The 18,322-nt window shown below is 37.6% G+C and overlaps 1 protein-coding gene across 14 annotated transcripts in view; it reads right to left on the reverse strand.

The window, feature by feature from the left end:
* The window catches only part of LOC138764176 (voltage-dependent L-type calcium channel subunit alpha-1D-like), a 427,400-nt gene that overhangs the window by 250,649 nt on the left and 158,429 nt on the right, over positions 1-18,322 (reverse strand). For 12 of the 14 annotated variants that reach the window (XM_069939715.1, XM_069939714.1, XM_069939712.1 and 9 more), the window contains one exon: positions 3,374-3,448. The exons of the other annotated variants lie outside the window; for them this stretch is intronic. In XM_069939715.1, coding sequence (XP_069795816.1) covers positions 3,374-3,448 — 75 coding nt within the window. The remainder of the gene's footprint in view (positions 1-3,373; positions 3,449-18,322) is intronic. 14 annotated transcript variants of the gene reach the window in all.

Here is an 18,322-nt window from a genome sequence, read left to right on the forward strand (position 1 = left end):
GCAAAGTGTGGAGGCATCAAGGAACTACCTAAGAACTGAAACATACCACCTCATCTTTAAAACATGGTGATGGGTGTGTTATGGCCTGGGTATGTATGGCTGCCATAGGTACTAGTGCACTCATTTTCATTGATGATGCAACTGTTGATGACAGTAGCAAAATGAATTCTGCGATGCATAGAATCATCTTATCTGCTCTAGATGGCACTTAATCCCAAATCAAGGCAATGATCCCAAACATACGCTACAGCAACAAAGGAGTTTTTCCAAGCTAAAAACTGGAAAATTCTTGAATGGTCAAGTCAGTCACCCAATCTAAATCCAATTGAGAATGCCTTCCTTACGCTGAAGAGAACATCTAATGGGGCCTAGCCCTGAAACAAGCTGGAGCTGAAGATGTATGTAGTAGTAGTCTGGCAGAGCATCGCCAGAGAAGATACTCAGGAGCTGATGATGTCTATAAATCACAAACTTCAAGCAAGGGATATGCATGACTACTTTGCTATGTCCCAAACATTAGGGTGCTCTGAAATGAGGGGACTATGTATAAAAGGTGCTGTAATTTCTACATGGTCAAACCAAAATATATACAAATAACCTTAATTTAAATCTGGAATGTGCACTTTAATCGCATGTGAATTGATTGATTACAAATCGAAAACTGTGGAGTACAGGGGAAAATAAAGGGAAAAAAAGTGTGAGGGCAGTTTGAGAAACATCATGCCTTGCTGTTGAAAGAAGGGCAGCAAGGCAGCAGGAAGGTGTTCTCAGATTTGGAGGAAGAGCCTCACAAGTCCTGGTGCATGAAATATGCCAGGATAACCAAGAGATTCATTCCAACAACCATCAAAAATGCCTGGCCGAAGATGGCTAGTTCTCTCCTCTTGAAGCAAAATCAGAAGGGCAGCATGGTTAGTGGGATGGTTAGCATAACACTATTACAGTAACAGAGACCTCCCAATAGCCAAACATTTCAATTCTGAGTCACACTCCCATACTCACATGTCTGCCCATGGCCTTATGCACTATCCCTCCCTGGCCACCCACAGATTGGAGGAAGCACACCTTATTTTCTGTCTGGGCAATCTCCAGTCAGATGGCATTACATCCACTTCTCTGGTTTCTGCTAACCTTCTCACCTTTTTTCTCCTCCAGCTTTTCCAGTTCTTCTCCCTCCCTTCCCCCTCGCCTCACCCAGCCGTTCCTCCACCCCTGATCGCTGCTGCCCCCTCCCTCCCTTCTCCACCTCTCACATCATGCTTTTGCCCCTCCCCTTCCCCGACCCATCCTTTTGTTCGGATGCATGCCAACAAGATCGTGTTCTATGGCGAGCTCTCCACTGGCCACCGAGACAGAGGTGCACCAAAGAAGAGGTACAAGGACTGCTTAAAGAAATATCTTGGTGCCTGCCACATTGACCACCGCCAGTGGGCTGATATCGCCTCCAACCGTGCATCTTGGCACCTCACAGTTCGGCGGGCAGCAACCTCCTTTGAAGAAGACAGCAGAGCCCACCTCACTGACAAAAGACAAAGGAGGAAAAACCCAACACCCAACCCCAACCAACCAATTTTCCCTTGCAACCGCTGCAACCGTGTCTGACTGTCCCGCATCGGACTTGTCAGTCACCAACGAGCCTGCAGCAGACATGGACATACCTCTCCATAAATCTTCATCCGCGAAGCCAAGCCAAAGGAAAGGAAGGAAGGATGCCAACATTGATGAAGGGATCAAGCCTGAAACGTCGGTTATGTATTTTTACCTTTGCTACATAAATGACACTGTTTGACCAGCTGAATTTCTCCGGCATTTTGTGCTTTACTTCAACCACTGTGTCTACAGATTTTCGTGATTTACTTCTTTGCATTGCAGCGTCAGTGACCTGGGTTTGAAACCAGCGTTGTCTGTGAAGAGTTTGTACATTCTCCCTGTGTCTGTGTGGGTTTCCCCCAGGTGCTCAGGTTTCCTCCCACTCTTCAAAAATGTACAGTGACAGTCTGTAAATTGTTGTATTTTGGGAGGCACAGGCGGTGTGCATTTAAATTTTAAATTTAGTTTGAAATTAAAACTCATGGGAAATGTCAAAGTTAATTCCACACCCGACAACAAAAAACAATTCTCTCTTATACATATAAATAAAAACATAAGAAATGTTAAAATAGAATAAACTATCACTTCATCTCTCTCCTGGATTATCCCAACATCCTCAGCCCATCACCGTCATCTAATTACTTTCTTCCCTCAATACAGAATGAAAACACCTTACCCAGTGTCATATGCTATAGGAGCTGTGGTTAGTAAGGGATTACCTAAGGGTGGTATAAGAGTAGAAAAAAAAGGTTGAGAACCATACTGCTTGAGGTTCATGAACAGTTTCTTTCTGACAGCTATCAGATTCTCCAATCTCCCCGTGGTACACTAATCATGGACTGTCTGTATTATTTGTCCTAGCATTACTGTGAATATTCATATCTCTCTTATGTATTTATGGTCTCATGATTTAATGTTCACTCTTATAACTTATCTTTACAAATAGCTGTTTGGCATATTGTATGACAATAAACTCATCATCAAATTTGAAGGAATTTTATCAAATTTGATAAAATCATTGGAATGTAATCATTTGTTCTTTTTATTGATCAGGCTCAACTAAAAATGAATGCACAGAACAAATGAAGGAACTTAATCCTGAAACATAACTCTGATACTTATTTACTGGACTGGTTTGATCTGCTTTAGTATTTCTGTTTTTACTTCAGCTTTTGCTTTTTTTTTGACATTTTCCGGTTTTTTTTTGGATTTCCAAGAAGCACAGCAGTTTGACACTGAAACCTTAGTAAGAAAAAATCTAAACAATTCATGAATAACTGGTTATTTGGTTTTGAATGGCTGAATAACTAGCAGGGCCTTTTCATGTCTTATTGCACTTAAACAGTGAATGTTCTGAATTATCTGAGCACCAGTTTTAACTAATATTCAAAATCAGAAAATGGAAGGAAAATAGCTTTAAACATTGAGCTAAAGATGAAAATTTTCCCTAAGTCATCACACTTAGCAGTTAAAAAGTCAACGGAGAGGCAAAACAGTTAAAAATCTTATTGCTTGCAATTTGTTGACAAAATTCAAATTTTTAGACACATCTAATTTTATTTCATTTTGCTATTTTTCACTATGAAAATAATAAACATTCTACAAAAGTAGTCAGATCACAATTTGCTTTTTTGACTAAAATTTCTTAGTAAAAAAGTAATTATTATTAAGCACAGAAAATAATTTACCAAACTATGTAATCATGCCATGGAGATAAAATCATTTACATGAAAAGGACATGCCACACAAAAAAAAATCCAAGAACAAAAAAAAACACAATTACCATGTGTATCAGATGACTGGCTAAACCATGCAAATTTTCCTTTCTTCTTTTCCAGTAATTCGGCCAGAGTTACCCCTTCATATCAAATGCATGCAATTACAGGAGTTTTATCATCAGATGGCAGCAACAACATTGTAATGGTTAGAAGCAGCAATTTACAAATGAAGCAACATATAATACATAAATTTTAAAAATGCTTTAAACATGACCAACATAAACAAAATAATGTTGAAAATCACCTCATCCAGATTTGTTTGTGGTAATTGTTGTATGTTGATGCCCATTTTATTTCTGCAATTAATGATGCAATGTAATCTAAAGTTAAATTTAATAAGATACACTGCATTTGTATCAAAGTTAATATTAATACTGTATCTTTTCTTTCGTTGAACAATGGTTTCTCTGTACATTTTTCCTCCTCTGTGCAATACCAAAGCATCAAAAGCAAATACAGTATTGAAATGTGGGCTCTTTTGTAAAGAATTAATGACAAAAGTTTAAAATTACAAATACACTGTGATATGTTATTTAATGATAATGATATTACATAAAATTTGGTTTCATTCAATAGATTGGTTAAATGTTCAAATCTGCTTCAGGCATATACAGTACACTTGGGATTTATAGTATGGTCAATCCAGTAACGTAATCTATGCACTTTATACACAGCAGCATATTAATATGGACAGTGTCTTACGATATGACTGCCCACCTTGAGCATGACAATTAAATTCCTTGTGCACCGAATTAGATTGGACATTATTCGTGTCTTTTAAACTAAGCCTTTCCTATTCCCAAGACACTGAATAGAAAAGCATCTTTGTCAGATAGGAAAGAACATTACACCACAATTTTTTTTTAAGATACAGCAAATGGACATTGACAAAAAGAATGATAAATCTTATCCATTGCATTCAATTTTCTAGTTTAAAGGCTAAACATTAAATCTTCTCCCCATGCCTTTACATCTGAGCTTCCTATTACTGGCAACAGGTCTCTGCTTCAAAAGTTAAATTTTAGTTCCAGGCTTGCACACATTATGGTGACTTGCATAAACTTGATTATTTTTCTTTATTTTGTGTTCCAAGAGTGAAACAGTTCATCTGACCTCTTTTTTTCATTCAGCACATACCAGCAAACCTGTCAAGGGTAGCAAATACTGCTCCCCTTAGAGCTTTGGGCTTAGAAAATCACTTCAAGTTGTACACAAAAAGAATAGTCAACAAGTGTGCGCAAGCAACACCTCTGTTGCCTGGACTGCTCATCGGATTGCATTAAAGAAATCCAACTCCAAACCACAAGGTTCCATTTACTATCTGCATTCAGCAATGAGAGAAAGTACAAAATCATCAAACTCAATCCATAATTAAACAATAAGAAATACCACACAAACTGGAATAATTATCCTTTGCTTTCCCTCGGCTTATGTCTTCCATTGCCTTTGCCTATGCCAGACTCTGTTGTTGATATTCACTGCAGGAGGCACCAGATTACTCTGAAGGCCAATGTTTATTGAATATAGTGTTATGAGCCCAGAGAACCCCAAATCCCAGCAGCAATAGATATTCACCAAGACAAATGGTTAATTATCTTTAAACATGAAAACAGAATCATATTTTAACTCATCACTATTAACTGAACTAACCTAAGTTAACCCCCTTCTAATTCTAAGCACACGTGTATGTAATATGTGTGTAAGTTCAGAAAGGTTCTTTGATTCACAGTCCAATCTCACTTCTCATTCCTCGAAGTTCACTGGTTGCAAGCAATTCTTATACTGTGTACAGAATTTAACATTTATAAAGTTCACCAGCCTTTAGTGCTTGAAAGGTAAATGGTTACCACTCAAGAAAGTTCTTGTTGGTTTTCAGAGAGAGAATTGTTGTTCCAGGACACCCACAACTGATTTACTTCTATCAGCCACTCCAGTGTCTTTCTGATGAAATTTCCCCCCTCAGGGTTCTCCAGATGATAACCTCTTTCTTTCAGGTCACCACAGTGTTCTTTTTTGTTTCTCTTATTCCAAGTGAAACATTAGATCAGTCCTCTCCTTTTGCGTGATCCACAGGGGCTTTGACCAGGATGAACTAAGCACTCACAACCCATCTTCCAAATGGGGTTTTCCACAAGTTTGCCAGCTTGTCCTGTTCCAGTCCCAGTTGTTGCTGCTGACTGTAACACTGCAGAATTGATCTCTCTCTCTCAAACACACACACACACACACACACACACACACACACACACTCAGAGAAAAAGCCTGTTTGACTCTCTTTGCTTGCAAAACCTCTTAGAACAGCAAGTTCCACTCCAGACTGTCTGCGGCTCCGACAAGCTCTTTCATCTGTTGCATTTTGTAAACAACAATCCATTAGTAAAGTCTCTTGGGCACACTCGAAAGCTTTTGCAAAGGCTCCGGGGCCCCGATATGTCTAGCATTAGCAGTGCTCCAGTATTTTAAATAAGATCTATTTTAAAGTGTTTGTATGTGACCTACACTAACAAACTTTGCCCCAATTTATCTCCCAAAAACGTATCTATATAACTGTCACAATAGTTTGGGCAGTTCTTGACATAAGTGGCTACAATTTGGACTGATCAGTTAACCAGCATCAGTACTGGTGAAGTAGCAGTGTTGAGAAAATGAATGCTACTGCCATAATAGAGGAGAACAAATTTGAGCTCCACCGAGTGGAACCTCAGTAATTCTAAAAATGTAAGAAAACAGAATGCTTGACTACCTTAACATCCTGCAAATCTGATATCAAGGGTCCTGGTGGCAGAGATCTGGGCTTATAGTGGAGCATTCAAGTGGGCCTCTTCTGCTGGAATTTGAGGTGAGGACTTGTTTATCAGGAAATGGTGATATGATGCACCAGCTTCCTGATATTTCATGCAGGTTTTTTGACCTTACAACCAATGCTCTGGAAAATTTTATTGATTACATGTACCAATTTTTTTTAATGCTGTCCCACAGACATCACATATGCAGCAGAACTTGAGTGCAACCTCATCCTCCTGCCTCGGCTTTTAGTTCAATCACACCCATGTGCAATTTTCCCATCATGCTTGCACTTTCATGATGCAAAGCATCTGTATTTAAAATAATGACTGCAAGTATTTTATTGCTTTATGGTGCATTCTCATTTTAGTTATTTTGTTGTTCAGTCACTGCCTGCTCAATGTGGAATGCATGGGTACCACAAGGCTGGTTTGGAGAGGAAATAAGACGGTGCATTGCCAACACTTTCCCCTTCCTCAAGAACATTAGCGTGTCGCTCCACCAATCCTGTCAATTCAATTCTGCTGGTAATAATTTTGGACTATCTCCCAAGTAAGAGATATAAATAATTGTGGCTGTCATGAAAAGTGTTAAGTGATGTGAACATTACCACATCCTGGCAGAATGTGAAAGCGATGAGATGTTGGTTCAAGGATGGAGCATCAGAACTGTATTGGGATGTGATTGGGCAGATCACGTATTAGTCCTATTAAATATTAGCCCTATTTAAAATAGATTTTGCTATTTTGTAGGGTTGCGATTAATTGGGCAGTACGTGTAGTAGAATACAACATTCATTATTCTTATGATGACCCCCATTCTGTTTGCATTCACATTTGTTCTTTTGACTGCCATTTTACTGATTCTGGAGGCTTTTCTGGACCATTTGAGACAGAGGCCTTATCTTTTCCATTCAATATGGACTTCATTGTGCAAGAACCTTCTGTCACATAATTTCTGCCATCTCTCTGAGTAAGATTCAAAAGTGCCTGGAGTGATGTTCAGTGCCAATCATAAGAAGAAAATGCCACCCATTGAATAAATGCAGGCAGGCTTTAAGAGAACCAAAATACGAGTTTGAATTTGTATAGGCCCTCAAGAAATATGGATCCATTGTAACACTAGCAGGGTGATGAATTCAGAACAATGAACAGGGACTATGAACTTGTAGCTAGATGAACTCAAAATAATGAACAGGCAACACGAACTTATTCATTTTCTGCACAAGTTGATTTTTCATCATGGTCTTACCACACATTTCCAGCATTTACCAATATAGCCCCTCGTTTTATAATTGAATTTCTGAGGTTAGGAACGCTGTCAATTTATATGTCCTATCAACGGTATCTGCTCTTGGGTGTTTTATCGAACTGCTTAAACTCATTGGGAAAACCACAAGGAATGCTGGTCTCTGTTTGAATTGCTAGAATATGTAGCATGGCATTCTTAAGGGAATTTCTCTCTTCAGGATGCTTGCTGTTGGAAAAGATGAAGATAAGAGAGATAAGAATTAAGATGGAAGTGATAAGGTGGAGATTAGCAAAAGACTACTTTCAGAATGCAGTTTGAAGATGTGAATTTTACTTAATATTTGTTGAGGAGAATGTAACCCACAAGTCAGAAACGATTTCAGGGTCTGAGTTACAGGGAAAGGTTGTGCAGACTGGGGCTTTTTTCTCTGGAGCGTAGAAGATTGAGAGGGGACTTGATAGAGGTGTTTAAGATTTTAAAAGGGACAGAGAGTAAATGTGGATAGGCTTTTTCAATTAAGAAAGGGGGAGATTCAAACTAGAGGACATGTTTTAAGATTGAAGGGGGGAAATTATAAGGGGAACATGAGGGGAAATTTCTTTACGCAGAGGGTGGTAGGGATGTGGAATGAGCTTCCGGCAGACGTGGTCGAGGCGGGATCATTGGTTACATTTAAGGAAAGACTGGATCGTTACATGGATAGGAGGTGACTAGAGGGGTATGGACCGGGTGCTGGTCAGTGGGACTAGGAGGGTGGGGATTTGCTACGGCATGGACTAGTAGGGCCGAACTGGCCTGTTCTGTGCTGTAAGTGGTTATATGGTTGTCTTTTGCCTTCACTTATAGTTATCTGTGCCACTGAATTCCAGTAGTCCTCACAGTAATTGTGTGAAGGTGATTATATCAGATAAATGTCCTTCACTGTTACAGTTTTAAGAATGAAGGGATAAGTAATACATGTTTTTGAAATATTATGCATATGCAGACAATATACATTCTCTCAATGAAAGATGTAATATGAAAGTGAACATGGCTGAAATATCAATTCAGTTTAATATTATCCCAGAAAGTGGAATTTTTTCTTTTGAGGGCAAGACAAAGGCAATTTGAATCGGAAGAGAAAGCTAGTAAGGTGCATATAAAAAAGAGAATCAATGTCTATCATCTCAGCTATTAGATCAGCAACTGGTGATATTTTGGCAAAACCTGAAGAAAATAATGATGCGTTCCAAGAGGTTTATAAGGACCTATCTGCCTACTTGCAACTCTAGTGAGGACAAAATTGATCAGGATTAAATTGATAAAAATAACAACAATATCTTGATTCCGCTATAACAATGGAAGAAATTATATCAGTCATTAAGATGTTACCTACTGGGAAAGCTCCTGGTCCAGATGGATTTATTGCGGAATTTTTTAAATGCTATGTGGAGCAGTTAGCCCACTACTGTTGAATATGTATAATGAGTCTATAGAGTGGGGTAATTTACCCCCGACTTTATCACAAGCGCTAATTACATTGATTCTGAAAGAGAGCAAAGATCTATGTGAATGTAAAAATTATTGACCAATTTCCCCAATTCCAATAGATGTGAAAATCTTATCGAAGATTCTTACAAACCATTTAGATACTGTAATAGTGATCAGGTGGGATTTATTAGAGGCCGCAGCTCATCTAATAATATCAGGCTTCTTGTGAATATTTTGTGGTCGATGGCTGATAAACAATCACAAATAGCAGCTATTTCACTCGATGCTGAAAAAGCATTTGATCAGGTGGAATAGGGATATTTGTTTAAGATTCTTCTGTTTTTGGATTTGAACCCATCTTTTTAAAATGGATTATATTGTTATATAATAACACAGAGGCAGCAGTTCAAATTAGTGATTACATTTCACCTTATTTCTCTTTTAAAAGGAGTACCCAACAGAGTTCCCAACTTTTTCCAATGTTGTTCTGTCTAGCTTTGAAGCACCTGGCAGCAGCTATTAGAAAGAATGAGAACTTTATACAGATATCTAAGGGAGGACAGGTTCATAAATTGATGCTTTATGCAGATGATATTTTATTATTTGTGCCAGACCTTGGTCAGTCATTGCTATGACTTTTGAATATTATAAAGTCTTATTCTAGATTCTCAGGTGAGAAAGTTAATTGGAGAAAGCCAGAAGCATTACTATTGACTGCACACTGCCCTGCATCTGCTTTTTATCCAGGTCAATTTCATTGGCCAAAGAGGGCATACGATATTATTATGAGCCCAAAGGACCCTAAAACTCAGCAGCAATAGATATTCACCAAGACAAGTAGTTACTTAAACAAAAGTTGCTTTTAATTATTTTTAAACATGAAAACAGAATCAAACTTTAACTTATCTCTATTAACTTAACTAACCCAAATTAACCCCCTTCTAATTCTAAGCGCAAGTTTATGATGTGTGTAAAATTTAAGAAAAGTTATTTGGTTCACAGTTCAATCTCATGTCTCATTCTTCCAAGTTCGCTGGTTGCAGGCCATTCTTATACTGTGCACAGAATTTAACATGTAAAAAGTTCACCAGGCTTTGGTGCTCCACTCAGTAAGGTTCTTTGTAGGTTAGTAGAGAGACATTTGTTGTTCCAGGATTTCCACAACTGAGGTACCACCATTAGTCACCTTAATGTCTTGCTGATGAAATTTGGCCCATCAGGGTTCTCCAGATGATAACCTCTTTCTTTCAGGCGATCACAGAGTTCCTTTCTGTTCCACTTATTCCATCAAACAGATAGCACTTCCAGCCATCCGCTGCTCTGGAGCTTTCTATTTCAGTTCCAACAAGCTTCCTGCTTGCTTCAGCTGTGACTGTTCAGTCTCTCTCTCATCTTTCAACTGCTAGAAAGCCCATGTGACTCTCTCACTTGCCACCAAACACCCATCTTCTCCAGCAAACAATAGGAGTTAGTCTTTTGCTCCCATCTGTAATGCACTTTGTAGATCCTTGCAAACAGCCAAAGTTTCCTTAGTCCAATATAATTGTCTATTCATTTTATGACATCATTTCAATTCGCACCTACTTGTGAAATATGCATAGCATTCTCCATAGTTTCTGTAAAGTTCACTGAATATGAATTCTTCAGTATTTCAAATAAGATCTGTTTTAAAATGTGTGTATGTAATTTTACCAATTTATCCCAATTTTTATCTACATTACAATAATGAGGCATTAATTTTCCCCCCAACTGCGGGATTTATTAAAGGTAAATTTTGATCCAATATTGCAGAAAATTTCATGTGATGTAGATAGATAGTCATCATTGTACTTGTCAATGTGAGAAAAAGTCAATGGTTTAAAGATGACTAGTATTCCAAAGGTTAATTACCTGTTCTAATCTTTGGCTTGGCTTCGCGGACGAAGATTTATGGAGGGGGTAAAAGTCCACGTCAGCTGCAGGCTCGTTTGTGGCTGACAAGTCCGATGCGGGACAGGCAGACACGGTTGCAGCGGCTGCAGGGGAAAATTGGTTGGTTGGGGTTGGGTGTTGGGTTTTTCCTCCTTTGCCTTTTGTCAGTGAGGTGGGCTCTGCGGTCTTCTTCAAAGGAGGTTGCTGCCCGCCAAACTGTGAGGCGCCAAGATGCACGGTTTGAGGCGATATAAGCCCACTGGCGGTGGTCAATGTGGCAGGCACCAAGAGATTTCTTTAGGCAGTCCTTGTACCTTTTCTTTGGTGCACCTCTGTCACGGTGGCCAGTGGAGAGCTTGCCATATAACACGATCTTGGGAAGGCGATGGTCCTCCATTCTGGAGACGTGACCCATCCAGCGCAGCTGGATCTTCAGCAGCGTGGACTCGATGCTGTCGACCTCTGCCATCTCGAGTACTTCGACGTTAGGGATGAAAGCGCTCCAATGGATGTTGAGGATGGAGCGGAGACAACGCTGGTGGAAGCGTTCTAGGAGCCGTAGGTGATGCCGGTAGAGGACCCATGATTCGGAGCCGAACAGGAGTGTGGGTATGACAACGGCTCTGTATACGCTTATCTTTGTGAGGTTTTTCAGTTGGTTGTTTTTCCAGACTCTTTTGTGTAGTCTTCCAAAGGCGCTATTTGCCTTGGCGAGTCTGTTGTCTATCTCATTGTCGATCCTTGCATCTGATGAAATGGTGCAGCCGAGATAGGTAAACTGGTTGACCGTTTTGAGTTTTGTGTGCCCGATGGAGATGTGGGGGGGCTGGTAGTCATGGTGGGGAGCTGGCTGATGGAGGACCTCAGTTTTCTTCAGGCTGACTTCCAGGCCAAACATTTTGGCAGTTTCCGCATCCCATTAACATATTTAAGCAATTTGATAAAAATAATTAAGGCTTTTATTTGGAAAGGTAAACGCACACACTTAAAACTTGAGAGATTACAATTGCCAGTTGAAAGAGGGGGGCTTAGGTTTACCACAGTTAATGTACTATTATTATGCTTTTACTCTTAAGCATTTAGCTCATTCGTCTCTCCCTCTAGAGAGAACGCCTCTTTGCATCATAGTGAGTGTCTGCTCTTCCTCCTATCCCTCCATTACAATGTTTGTCTATCAAGTTACCTCCCGAGGCAAGATCTCACTCATTATATGGCATATGCATTTGTTCTTGAATAAATTAGCCAGATTATTAAATCTAATTCATATTTGAATGGAGCCTCGAGTATTTGGATGAATCAAAGATGTGTACTTTGAGGGAATAGCAAGGGAAATGTATAATTAAATTGGGAGACCTTTATAATGGTGACAATTCAAAATCTTTTAACCAACTAACCCAACTGTATGATATTTCTCGGTCACAATTTTGGAGATATCTTCAACTGCATCATGTGCTACACAAAACATTTGGTTCTACACTGCTACCTCCACAAGTTGCTACAATACTGCCTATTGTATTGGTTGTACATGGTAAAGATCACAAAGGCCTAATTTTATTATTCAGCCTTAACACAAATCTCAGGAGATAAACTTCTGTCGGTCTTAAAAGAGCATGAGAAATAGACCTGATTGTTGTTTTTGAGACAGAAGAATAGGACAAAATTTGTAAAAATATCAAAATAATGTAACGAGACCTGAGAGTGCATCTTGTTTGGTTTACAATTCTGCACCATTTTTATTAGACTCCAGCAAGGTTATATAGATTAGGAGTGAAGAGTACCCTTGAATGCTGGTGCTGTGAAGCGAATAAAGTGGACTCAGTACATGCGCTTTGGACTTGTCCCTGAAATCAAGAATTTTGGATTATGATACACAAGTATATTGGTGAAATTTCAGGTATTCAAATTCCTTTTTGACCCAGCCTCTTTGTCTTGGAGACATACTTGGGTTATTTAGCTATAAATACTCTCAAAATTGGGTTCAGAATAGCATAATGATAGGAAAACAAATTATAGAGGTTGAAAGAATTTGGGGACACCATCATTTCAGGAGTGGGCCTCAGAAATGACCAAAGTGGCAGCATTTGAAAGCATGTCTTACAGTTTGATAAATTGGACATCTATACACAAAAAAGGGCAAATATTGAGGTTTCCTGGGTAGGGGGGGGTGGTGGGGAGAATAATGGTGGATGTTGTGGTGAAACACATTAATGAACGGCAGTTTTTTTTCTGTTTTTAGGTCTAAATAGATACATGGTTATTATATTGATATTTTTTTCTGCCACGTTTGTTTCTATTTTATGGATAAGTTTATGTTTGTAACTTAAGATTGACTTAACTTTAACACTGACTTGAGGAGTCACGTGATGAAGTAGTGGCCGGACGGTGAACTCCAGCCCTCTCCAGAAAAGTCAGAAAAAACAAAGCAAAACACAAAGGCACAAAAATAAAAATCAAAGTAAAGTGAATATAAAGGTGGAAAGAAGATGGCGACGAAAAAAGAAAAGTCGAAACCAACGGTAAGAAGAGAGGAAGAGAAGACAACGGAAGATGAAGGAAAAGGCCTTACCTGTTCGAAGAGGCCCGCGGTGGAGAGAGAAACCCGCTCCCTCAGGTCGGTAGAAAGTGGACTACAAAAATGGCTCGCTGAGCCGAGTAAAAGTGCGCAACCGCTCATGCGCATGAAAAAAAACACACCGACGTGAGGGGTGACCAGCTGGGGAGTCAATCTCCACAGCCGGCAATGACAGCTGCAGAACACCTGCAGCAAGAGGAGAACATAGAAGACAATGAAAACAAGAAAGAAGAGAAGAAAAGGGCAACAAAGAAACAACGGATGGCCAACCCAGAGGAAGAAGAAGAGGAAGAGGAAGAGTACAGTGAAATAGAAGAAGGGAAAGGCAAGATAAAGGATATACTTTCTCTTATTAAAGAATACATGGAGTCATTTAAAGAATGGCAAGCGCAAGAATTTAATGATTTAAGAAGAAGAATAAACAATACAGAAGAGAAAATGAATAAAATAGATATGACCTTATCAGAAATGGGAAAAAGAATGGACAAGGTGCAAGAACGAGAAGCAGCAGTAGAAATGGAGGTAGAGGACTTAAAAAAGAAAATAGAGGAATCTAATAAAAAAGTTAAAGAGACACAAGAACTGTTAGCTCAGAAAATAGATATAATGGAAAATTATAACAGAAGAAATAACATAAAGATAGTGGGCCTTAAGGAAGATGAAGAAGGCAAGAATATGAGAGAGTTTATAAAAGATTGGATCCAGAACTACAGCAAGAAATGGAAATAGAAAGGGCACATAGAGCATTGGCCTTTAAACCACAATCACAACAAAAGCCAAGATCTGTTTTAGTAAAATTCCTAAGATATACTACAAGAGAAAAGGTACTGGAGAAAACAATGGAAAAAGTAAGAGAGGACAATAAGCCACTGGAGTACAAAGGGCAAAAAATCTTCATTTATCCAGATATAAGTTTTGAACTCCTGAAGAAGAGAAAGGAGTTCAATACAGCAAAGGCAATTTTATGGAAGAAAGGGTATAAATTTATACTAAAGCATCCAGCGGTATTGAAAATATTCATTCCAGGACAACAAAACAGACTATTCTCAGATCCAGAGGAAACAAGAAAATTTGCAGAACAATTACAAAATAGACTGAGAGATGAAGACGTGTAACGAGAGTACAAAAGACTGCGAACTAAAAAGACATAAGTTTTGAACTCCTGAAGAAGAGGAAGGAGTTCAAAACATCGAAAACGATCTTATGGAAAAAAACTATTCTCGGATCCAGAGGAAGCAAGGAAATTTGCAGAACAACTACAAAACAAACAGAGAGATGAAGACATGTAATAAGAGTAAAAATGACCACGATTTATATGTATGTGGGTAAAGAGGTATATGTGTGTATATGTATAATGTGCATACATGAATGTATCCGTATTTAGAGGAAAATATAGATAGTATAGGCAAGAATTAATAAGGGAAGGAAAAGGAATAGAGGGAATAAGGAGGGAATTAAAAGAGTGACCTTTGTCACATATGAAAAGTGAAATCTTTTCTGGGGGGGCTGGGTGGGGGGGTGTTACGGTCACTGCAAAATCAGCTGACGCTTGCGAGTGAATTCACAAATCCAAATGGAGAGGGGAGATGTGGTTGTCCGACAAGGGATAAAGGACAACTCAGGAGGGGAAGGGGGGATTGGGGCTAAAGAAGTTTTAAATAGGAGAATAAGGAAAATGTTTGATGTTTTAGGAATGTTGTCTTATAAAGGATTCAAAACAAGAAAACAGAAATGGATAAGAAGGAAAGGTAATGATGGAGAAACGGAAAGGGAAGATAAACAAAGTATAAAATGGCTACGTTGAACTATATGACTTTAAATATTAATGGAATACATAGCCAAATTAAAAGGAAGAAACTGCTAAATTTACTGAAAAAAGAAAAAATTGATATAGCATTTGTGCAAGAAACACATCTAACTGAATTGGAGCATAAGAAATTAAAGAGAGATTGGGTAGGACACGTAACAGCAGTATCGTATAATTCAAAAGCAAGAGGAGTAGCTATATTAATTAGTAAAAATGTGCCATTTAAAATAGAAGAGGAAATAATAGATCCAGCAGGGAGATATGTAATGATAAAATGTCAGATATATTCGGAGTTTTGGAATCTACTCAATGTATATTCACCTAACGAAGAAGATCAAAAGTTTATGCAAGATATCTTTTTGAAGATAGCAGATACGCAAGGGAACATATTAATAGGAGGGGATTTCAACCTGAATTTGGATTCAAATATGGACAAAACTGGGAAAAAAATTAACAGAAAGAACAAAGTAACCAAATTTATAATTAAATCGATGGAAGAAATGCAACTTTTGGATATATGGAGGAAACAACACCCAAAGGAAAAGGAATATTCATATTACTCGGCTAGACATAAAACATACTCAAGAATAGACCTATTTTTGTTATCAGCTCGTATGCAAGATAGAGTAAAAAAAACAGAATATAAAGCTAGAATACTATCGGACCATTCACCCTTAATATTGACAGTAAAGTTAGAGGACATCCCTCCAAGAATGTATAGATGGAGATTAAACCCCATGTTACTTAAAAGGCAGGATTTTAGAGAATTTATTGAAAAACAAATTAAAATGTATTTTGAAATAAATACGGAATCAGTGGAAGATAAGTTTATACTATGGGATGCAATGAAAGCATTCATTAGAGGGCAAATAATAAGTTATGTAACCAAGATGAAGAAGGACTATAATCAGGAAACAGAGCAGTTGGAAAGGGAAATAGTAAATATAGAAAAAGAATTAGTAATGAAGGAAGATATCACTAAAAGAAGAGAATTGGCGGATAAAAAAATAAAATATGAAACACTACAAACATATAAGGTGGAGAAAAATATAATGAAGACAAAACAGAAATATTATGAACTAGGTGAAAAAACGCACAAAATCCTAGCATGGCAGCTTAAGACAGAACAAGCTAAGAAAATGGTATTGGCATCAAGGAAAAAAGACAAACAAATTACATATAATCCAAAAGAAATTAAGGAAAACTTTAGAGAATTCTATGAACAATTATACCGAACTGAAAACGAAGGGAAAGAAGGGAAAATAGATGAATTTCTAACTAAAATTGAACTACCAAAACTGCAAATAGAGGAACAAAATAAATTAACAGAGCCATTTGGAATAGTAGAAATACAAGAGATAATAAAAAAATTACCAAATAATAAGACACCAGGAGAGGATGGATTCCCAATAGAATTCTATAAAACATTTAAAGGCTTATTAATTCCGCCCCTCCTGGAAGTAATCAACCAGATTGATAAAACGCAAAGCTTACCAGATTCATGTAAAACTGCAATAATTACAGTAATACTAAAGCAAGGGAAAGATCCAATCACACCAGCGTCATATAGACCAATATCTTTACTTTACACAGATTATAAGATAATAGCTAAATTATTAGCAAACAGATTAGCAGAGTATGTACCGAAAATGGTAAATCTAGACCAAACTGGATTTATCAAAAAAAGACGCACAACAGACAATATTAGTTAATTTATGCAGTAGAAGGGAATAAAGCACCAACAGTAGCAGTTGCTTTAGACGCAGAGAAGGCCTTTGTCAGAGTAGAATGGAATTATTTGTTCAAAGTATTGCAAAAATTCAGTTTACCGGAGAAGTATATTAATTGGATTAAAGCATTATATAAGGGACCATTAGCGAAAGTGACAGTAAATAGATATGTATCAAAGCAATTTAACTTAAGCAGGTCAACACGACAGGGATGCCCACTATCACCTTTATTGTTTGCGTTAGCTATAGAACCACTAGCAGAATTGATAAGAACAGAAAATAATATGGGATAAAAATAAAAGACAAGGAATATAAAATCAGTTTATTTGTGGATGATGTTTTAGTATACTTAACAGAACCAGAACTATCAATAAAAGAATTATATAAGAAATTGAAGGAATATGGAGAACTGTCGGGTTACAAGATCAATGTAAATAAAAGTGAAGCAATGCCTATGAATGATGCGGATTTCTCAAAATTTAAGAAAGAATCACCATTTAGATGGCAAATGCAAGCAATAAGATACCTAGGTGTACAAATAAACAAAAATCTCGGCCAACTATATAAACTCAATTATTATCCACTAATGAAAAAATTACAGGATGATTTAGAGCATTGGAAAGATTTACCATTAACACTAATAGGAAGGATAAACTGTATTAAAATGAACATTTTTCCAAGGATATTATACCTATTTCAGGCATTGCCAATACAACTGACAGAGAAATTCTTCAAGGAGTTAAAGAAAATAATAAGGAAATTTTTATGGAAAGGGGGGAAACCGAGGATAGCACTAGATAAATTAACAGAATGGTATAAACAAGGAGGCTTACAACTGCCAAATTTTAAAAATTATTATAGAGCCGCACAATTAAGATACCTATCAGATTTTTATCAAACAAGGGAAAAGCCAGATTGGACTAGATTAGAATTAGATAAAATAGGGGAAAAGACACCTGAACACATATTATATAAATGGGATGAAAAATTGGTACAACATAGAAGTTCTCCAGTATTACATCATCTATTCAATATTTGAAAGAAGATTCATGTAGAAAGAAATAAAACAAATTATCAATTACCAAAACTAATATTGACGCAAAACAAGATACTCCCTTTTACAATAGATAACCTTTCCTTTAGAGAATGGGAGAAAAAAGGGATTAAAAGAATAGAAAATTGTTTTTCAGGAAATAGATTATTATCCTTTGAACAAATGAAAGATAAATACAATATAACTCAAGATACAGCACTGGCATATTACCAATTGAGATCCTACTTGAAGGACAAATTAGGAAGCAGTCTGAGTTTACCAGAGGGAAGTAACTTTGAATATGTGATTACAGATACAATGATAATCAAAAGATTTATAACAAATATGTATATTAAACTGCAAGAAAAAGAGAATGAGGAAACAAATGGTAAAACT

Source organism: Narcine bancroftii, chromosome 5, assembly GCF_036971445.1.
Source record: "Narcine bancroftii isolate sNarBan1 chromosome 5, sNarBan1.hap1, whole genome shotgun sequence".
NCBI classification, from domain to species: domain Eukaryota; kingdom Metazoa; phylum Chordata; class Chondrichthyes; order Torpediniformes; family Narcinidae; genus Narcine; species Narcine bancroftii.